This window comes from Branchiostoma belcheri, unplaced genomic scaffold, assembly GCF_001625305.1.
Source record: "Branchiostoma belcheri isolate BF01 breed outbred unplaced genomic scaffold, Haploidv18h27 scaffold211, whole genome shotgun sequence".
Classification (NCBI taxonomy): domain Eukaryota; kingdom Metazoa; phylum Chordata; class Leptocardii; order Amphioxiformes; family Branchiostomatidae; genus Branchiostoma; species Branchiostoma belcheri.
In genome coordinates, this window is record NW_017803614.1 from 75,136 (window position 1) to 83,609 (window position 8,474).

General features: G+C 40.1%; 1 protein-coding gene across 1 annotated transcript; it reads right to left on the reverse strand.

The window, feature by feature from the left end:
* Window positions 1-2,083: 2,083 nt before the first annotated feature.
* Window positions 2,084-7,416, reverse strand: LOC109469913 (tyrosine-protein kinase SRK3-like). The gene is made up of 7 exons (XM_019768673.1): window positions 7,281-7,416; window positions 6,739-6,945; window positions 5,909-6,090; window positions 4,461-4,535; window positions 3,779-3,996; window positions 2,996-3,130; window positions 2,084-2,639 (listed from the first exon to the last, which is right to left on the reverse strand). The coding sequence occupies exons 1-7, from the start codon at window positions 7,414-7,416 to the stop codon at window positions 2,084-2,086; spliced, it is 1,509 nt and encodes a 502-aa protein (XP_019624232.1).
* Window positions 7,417-8,474: the final 1,058 nt, after the last annotated feature.

Below are 8,474 nucleotides of genomic sequence, written 5' to 3' on the forward strand. Positions count from 1 at the left end.
TGTACATTGTACACGGGTAACGGTTGACTGTCTTGTTTTGTCTCTTTTGTTGAGAGTTGTGGATACACATGTACGTTTTGCTTAGTTTTTTCCCCCCAAAGGCACTGCTGTTATTTGAAAAGTCACATTTTATGATAGGTATGACCATGTTAATTTTTATGGAAACCACATGTGTATGTATGTTGCACTTGAAAACTTCTGATAAGATAAAAAGAATTGTTTATACACCTCCCATACACCTCCCATACTTGTGAACATGTTTGTGTACTTGGGCGTTTTCGACGTGATTTTAGTGAGCACTTTTCCCGGAAGTACGGGCCTCGGCGTGGGTTGTCTTGTACCCACGCTAAATTTTTAGCGTATTTACCCTGCGTTTTACCAATCAAAACAATAAAGAACTCCCGCTAAGGAGAACCCAGTAACATTCTAGATCCCAGCAATTCAGGTTTTGATCAAATAATTTGTGGATGTGCCCGCATTTTATCGGGATGGGATAAGCGACCTCATGCACCGGGCCGTGCCGTGTAACGTTACGCTAAGATTTTTGTACGCAGTTGACTCCACTTGACACGCGATTCGGTGTCTCATAATACATGTATAATTTCGAATATTAGTTATAGCATTATAATAATTTTGATACTCAACAGTAGCTCAATTGTTATCAAATATACGGAACATCGTTACATGAAAAACATAAGACGTGACTAATTTATTGCTGTTCGGGCGAAGGAGTGTTAGCGGTTTGATGAGTTCACGGTACAGAAGTGACCGTGAAAACAGTGAACATATCAGTATCGTTAAAAAATCAGTAATTACAGTAGTCTGCTCTCCTACCGTGAGGTGCTATGTCAACAAATTGATTAGCCATATTGTTCCCAAATAACAACAAAGAGGTCATATTTCACATCTAGGGATGCCAAAAGTCTAAATTTTGTAGTCCATTTTTTAATCAAGTGGTGCATGCTCAGATTATATTATTCTAACTTACAACAAAGATGGTTGGAAAGAAGACAAGTTGTACAACAATCTCTCGTTGAGACCATTATCTTGGAGGATTCAAGTGCTCAGCTATGCCTTCATGAATATTTCCGATGGCATATTTTTGACAATTTTTTTATATAATATGAAAAATCTTTGTTCTAGTTATAGTTCTAGACACAGCCTCAACGGGATGTTGTAGAGTTTTCTTTGCTGAATGCGTACATACCAAATTTGTCTTTAAAAAGGATGTCTGTGCGAAGCACGAGGTGTTTAAAGGTAGCTAAATTGACAAGTGCTTATTATATTAATATTGAGATATGGATAAGGTATATGTGAAACAAATGTGGTCAGATTGTATCTTAACAATATGCATCATCAAAACATGTCAGCAATTTTGGACAGAAAACATCAGGAAATTTGTAAATTACGCATGAAAGTTGGGGCAGGAGTTAATTAGGCTGGAGGGTCAAAATTGACTTAACCTTACTGAGAACTTGATGTAGAGACTGTAGTAGATGCATAAGGTGTCTATATCCTTGCGATTTGTCTGATAGCTATCCTGAAGACACGTGGACTAGTTTTATGTAGAGTCTCTAATCTATTCTTACACGGCTCCGTGGCATCTTACCTTAAACTACTGGAAAAGAAAACACCAAATTATGCAAATTAAGATTCTGTAATAAAAGGGGACCAGACACCAACAGAAAAATCCGACAAGCTGGAAAGTCCCATTAGAAGACAAAACTCTTGGATAAAATACAGAAAGAAATGTCTACGTAAGATTCTGAAAAAAAAATTTAAATTGAAACTAATACAATGGTCTATGCTATATCTGATTAGAATAGCACGTTATTCAATGTTTAACACGAAAATAGTTTGAAACTGACATATTCACTACATAATTAATCATGGCTAGCATTAAACACTGATTAATAGACTTCAATGGTACTAGCTTACGACGAGAAAATGTAACCAGCCGATCAATATGTGCAGCACAATATTCAAACTCTGGATAAAGATTCCTTTTCTATTGTTAATAAATGCCTTCACAAAACAGTAATGCATCCTGTACATAGAACTGACTTCTGTAAAAAATAAGCCATTAGAAATAATGAACGTCACCGGTTCTGTCCTCAATTGTAGCCGGGGTTTCACTTTTCTGCACATTCGCTGGCTCCTGCAGCTCGGAGTCGGTGGAACTGTCGTTGGTATCCATACTTACTGCACCCGGTGGGATGGAGGATTCCACTTGTAACTGGTCGTGGTCTTCACTTTCCGAGAGGGTGTCTTGCTGCGTGGCCTTGCACTTGTTAACTGCTGTATGTGTATCATTATCAGTGTCCACATCTTTCTCTATTGGCGCGGAACTAGCTTCTGCATTGGAGGACGCGGGTGAGTCGACTTCATCACGACCTTCGCTGTTGTAGACGTCTGCAGTGACGCGGAGTTGCATCCCCATCCGGCCCGACTTTGGGACGTCGTACGAGGTTTCAAGAGCTTCTGCTGCCTCATTTTGACCCCCCACTGGGGAGCCGGAACCGGGTTTGATGTAATCCTTGGCCATCAATTCTACCACAGCGTCCAGCTCATCGTAAAGCTCCTCAAACTCCGGGCGATCATCTTCCTCCCATTGCCAGCACCGCAGCATCATGTCGTACCTATTGGTTATTTATATGTGTAAGTCATCGGTGATTGACAATGTTACAATTTTGTAAATGGAGTAGACCAAAGACACAGGGTTGTTGTCATCACCATTTTACATGTCTATCGTCTCTCAGTACACTACTATTTTTTTATCCAACTTGTAGTTTTTGTACACGAGCTTTACGTTTCACCATTTCTCTTTGAATTAGTTTTTGGTTTATTTTAAATTTGTAAACTCATTATGACCACTGCTATTGATCTTCTCTTACATGTGAAGAGGGCCGTTATAAACCACCATGATTAATGAATTATTCCCAAGAAACAAATGTGAATGAAATTGGAAAAAAAAACAATATTCTTCTTCACGTACAGCTCTTGTTTGAGGCCAGGCGGGCGTGGTTCGCGGTACCCTGTGCGGAGTTCCTCCAGGAGCGTGCGTTCCCGACCCGGATAGGGCACGTTCCCAAGCGTAGCGATCTCGTACAGCACCACACCGAAGGACCAACTGGGCGTGAGAATTAGATTTGATCATGAATTATGCTAAAAAGACGTACCATATCATGATTTGCCTGTAATTACAGAGAAAATCATCATCATCATCATGCCTCCGGAATAAGAATCCTGTGAGGTACACTATATAAAGTTACTCCAATATGTCCTATCTCTCATAGCTGACACTAATGCAGTCCCTGCGAGACTCTCTCTAACATAGACAAAAGTGTAGTATAAGGACGTCCCACTCTACGTCTCCCAGTAGGAAGCCACTGTACTAGTCTACCAGCTGGTTCGTTACTACGAACAACAAACGTACATACCCTGCCAGGGCGAGTCTACGTCGTTGGACTACAGACGTAATGGGCGGGAGAGAGCCATAGAGTTGTTTGTTTGTTAGATGTTGTCTCCAAGAAACACCGAGAAAATCAAAACACAAAATGAAGCTAGCTGCACACTGTGTCAGACATCCTCACATTGGAGCATCCAAGCTTTCTTTTGGGAGCCTACAAAAGGCCAAAAAAGCCGGGGGAGACAAATTAACTACATCGACAACCTCAGATTAGACACCAGCTTGCGCATGCTTTCAAGTTTTTTTTTCCAGACTATAGTTAGTATACGAACCTAAATCTAGGACAAATCCAAAGCGATAACTACTCACACGTCACTCTTGCTTGTGTACCGGCCATCTCGCATTAGCCTTTCCGGCGCCATCCACCTCACGGGGATCTTCTGCTCCGCGTTCTGCCGCTGGTAGCCTCGCTCGTAGATGTCTGTTGTCAGGCCGAAGTCTGCGATCTTCACCACCAGGTCCTTTCCTACCAGCACGTTCCGGGCGGCCAGATCACCGTGCACGTAACCAGCCTGGGAAATGTAAGTCTGATTCGAGAGAGGAAGGCAGAAAACATGCAATTCAAAAAGTGCAAACGTCATGTCTGAAATGCATGTACATGAATGAACGTGGTCAACAAAGAAATAAAAATGGAAGCTCATCTATGATACTTACATATTTAAAGTTAAAACATGATCCAATTGCAACACAAAGAAATTATCTCAACTAGAGCTTTCGACCAGTCATGCTGGTCTTCTTCAGTAAACATCTAAACGCCATCGCACAACAATTGTACCAGGTAATTTGCATCTACTGCTAACAAACAATGAGACTAATCTTGCCTATAAAGTGTGTAGTATGGGATGATAATGTGCTTTTGCAGTTCATGATAAAATTCAGAGCATTTAGGCGTATGATATAAGCTCATTCTGTTTACAAGGCTGTGTCTTATAAATACAGTATATATGCGTGTGTTCTCAGTGATAATAGTGTGTGTAGACTGTCTGCTTACCATTCCGTTTGCTATCTGTCGTGCTACTTGGTAGATCTTTATGTCGTCAAAGTCAAACATGCTGTCTTGGAGCCTCTCATTCAACTGTAGATTTACATGAAAAGAGTCAGCATGAACATAAGCTGGCTTCATTATAAGGTATTATAATGGCTAACATACCACAAACACCAAAGGGACATTTAATTTTCAAACACTAACTTTTGGTAACTGCAAAATCGCAAATAATTGCTTGAGGGCTGCATAGCAAGCAAAACAATGAAATACATTAAGTAAAATGGGCCAACAGTTTCTAGATCTATCGAGCCATACACACACGTTAACCCTATCTAGACCGGGCTTTTTTGAGCAAGATTTGACCGGGGGGGGGGGCTCTTTCGGCCCCCCCTCAGAACTCGCTAACGGTATGTCGTATGGCTACCAAATTTTCAAGGATGGTGTACTAGTTAAAATTTATCATATCTACAATTTTGATGTCATTATGACGTAATATGACGTCATTATGACGTCATTAATGGGATTTTATTGGCCAAAACCGTCTAGATAGGCTATTCCCTGAAAACTAAATGGTATTCAACATAACTTTACCAAAAGTGTTTATGACAGAATATTAGAGTGTACTAAGTCTTATGTTGCCCATAGCAACACCGGTGACGTCATAAAATGACGTCATACATATTTAAGATATCCGCCATCTTGGATCATCAATGTTGAATTTTCAAAAATAGTTTTTTTTCGTGATAAAGCCTAAAATACATTGTAAACATACCAAAGACCTTCATTTAAACCTTTTTGGAAAAGAAATGGAAGTATTGATGAAATTTTAAGGAAAATAACTTGTATATACCTGTTCTAATGATATGGTCCGCCATCTTGGATTTTGGCCATTGACGTCATCAAATTAGCATAAATTATGCATATTTAATGATAAAATTTACATAAATTCATATGGGATGTTATTAATATTAGAAACCATGAGTAACTTGACATAAAACCCATAAAATTCTATTCTTGAAACAAAAATTACTAAATTTAGCAAAAAATGCCTGTCAGAAACCCGTTGCCATGGCAACACAAGAAATGATTATCTTATTTCAATGATAGAAAATTGTTGCCAACAATATTTTAGGAAAAGTCACCAAGTTTGGTCATTCTAGCCCTAGCCATTCAGACGCTATGTGACATCAAAGTTGGCGCGGGCACTTTTTAGCCCCCCCCCCCGGTCTAGATAGGGTTAAAATGTTGAAATGGGTGGCTGATAACAACAAATTTGGCAGATAACTTTACAAGTACTTTTTTAAACTTCAGTTGTACATCATTATGGTTATTCATTTAATAAAATAGAGCCAGCAGCTTTCTGATAGTTTAACCATTTCTGGCAGAAAAAGAACAAATTCAAAGATATCTACATTAAAGTTAGATGGATATAAACGGATGGTATATACATTTACCTTCCTGCACTTGAGTAGGAAGTTCTTAAGGTCTCCATACAGCATGTACTCCGTCACCAGGTAGGGAGGGTGGGACATTGTGCAACAGCCCACCAGACCGAGCAGGTTGATGTGGCCCCTCAGGGTGATGGTGGTGTCGACCTCTTGCATAAAATTTTGTATCTCCTCTTCTCTAGCGTTCTCTGCAAATTTAACAAAAACCTTTCATTGTTGATACAGTTAATGAAGCTTAACCGGTGCAATTGCTCAGGGGGTAGAGTGCTTGTTTTGCATTTGGGCCAGATCATACCAAAGGCTAACTTTCTCTGCTTAAGTGCTGTGTGCCATGCTTTCAGCCATTATTCAATTCAATTCAATTCAATTCTTTATTAAGATATCAAACATAACAAACATGACATACAATGTTGCCTGAATGGCGTTAATATTTACAAGATAAAATGTCAAAAAATATATGTTTACAGCAGCTATAAAAACAGTACAGTAGGTGTACAACCCCGTTATTTACAAGGTCCATTATCTTGTGCCAGACTCTTATCTCTACAGTCCGGTTATAGAGTCTGATTGACTGGTGGAGAAAGAGTTCTGTAGTGTTTTTGTTCTGGCGGGGGGATAGAGATAGTGTTTTTGTTCCTGAGTGATCGACCGGTAGCTGTAGATCTGGAGAGAGGGACAAGGTCATGTCAGGGATGGTCTTCTCGTAGCATCTGTGTGAAGAGTTTGACGGTAGCATCCTCGCGCCTTGACTTGAAGACGTGTGGCAAAATAAATCAATGAAGCTCCTGGCGTTAGTGAAGATAGAGTATCGTAATAACCAGCTGACTTTGACTTACCACGGACAGTTTTGGCCACCACTGTTTGTTCCGTGAGAAGGCCATCAACAGCTCTCTTTAAAGTCGCGAGGAAGGCGATTCCGAAGGCCCCTCTGCCGATCTCTTCATTCAGTCGCAGATCATCCGGGTTTACCTCGTACTCCAGGAACTGTGGCCGAGCCGGCACAGGCGGGGGAGGTGGTTTGCGCAAATCTGTTAATTTTGCATCTGGGAACAAAATCAGTGAAACAACATTATGAGTGTCTTCAATTGGGCTCACGGTGTAATACAACAGTTTTCATAATCAGTATACCCACTTTTTCTATCTTATTGAATACAAAACATATGTATTTGTATTCATAAGAGAATACGTGGAGTCAGGGAAGCTTTAAGCAACGCAAATTCTTATTAATTGATTAATACTGCGTGCTTTACCTGTTGATAGATTTCGTAATACATCTACATGTAACATACATGTAGCACGAATATTTACTCATTAGCTTTGCGCATTGGTACCGAATAATAGAATGGCAAAACCGAAAGTATGCCATGATATCATATACCTAGAATATCGGGATGAAAGTCAAACTCTTCTAATTCATTGTCGTCGCTTTGTCTCTTTCTACCGCGCCGGTATACCAGAATTCCCGCTACTACACCCAGTACAAGTAGTGCCACAGATGGCACCGCGGCAATCATCACCACGTGTAAGGTTGACAGTCCCGCTGTTTTAGCTGAATCAGCTACTGGAAATACATGGATGTGAATATACATGTGTTTAAAGATAATACATTGTGTTCCAACGCAAAGAAATATCCTAGAACTTTTGACGAGTCACTCGGATTTGCCACGTGGCTTCTCTTAAGTGTGACATCAACACTGGGTCAAAGGAATCCTATAAACAAGTCACACCTCAGAAAAGCCACGTGACAAAGTCTCACTTGAAGAAGACCAGAGTAGCCTCTACCAGGCTTGAGGGCGCGGCTGGAAAATAGTAGAAATTGGCCAAATAGAGAGATAACACGCCGAGGGAGTTTAGCCATAAGGCCCACAAGGGGCTAAGACCAGAATGACTGGTCAAAAGCTCTAGGTGAGATGATTTCTTTGTGTTAGATGATACGTGTTGGATCATATGTGTAAAGTCTCTCCAACACTCAAGAATACTCAGTAATGAATCTCACAACGGAGAAGTTTTCGTGACTGTACTCCACTGTGCTCATACAGTGACATGATTGTATGCGGGCTAAGTCTAACATCTGTCCTCTATATTACTGGTGCGTGGGCTTGGTCTGCCTTGGTATGCGTGGGTGGAGCAGTCCTAACACATTTACTTAGTTCACATCACTACAATATGTTTTGACTTTTGACTTAAATCATGAAACTACTTCCAGTAATTAGGAAAAGACGCGCTATTTCTATGTTAGGGAGGCTCAAAGGCACAATTTGATTATTACTTACTTGCAGTTTGTGTACAGAAAAAATATCGATAATTTAACCTCTGCATGGGGGTTACTGGAACACCTTGCACATATAATTTCCTTCATAAGTGTGTTATTTTTTATTATAATATAATTTATGCAAATTCGGGTTGCTCACTCCAGAGTTTTATGAAAGATATTAATATATGGTTTTATTTTTTCCATTTTTTCACCTCTCTAGTTTTTATGACTGGTTTGATGACTGGTTTATTGATTAAAAACATTTTGCAGCCCGGAGGCTGAATTGCATGTTTCCGTACATCAGTGTCCACCTTAACA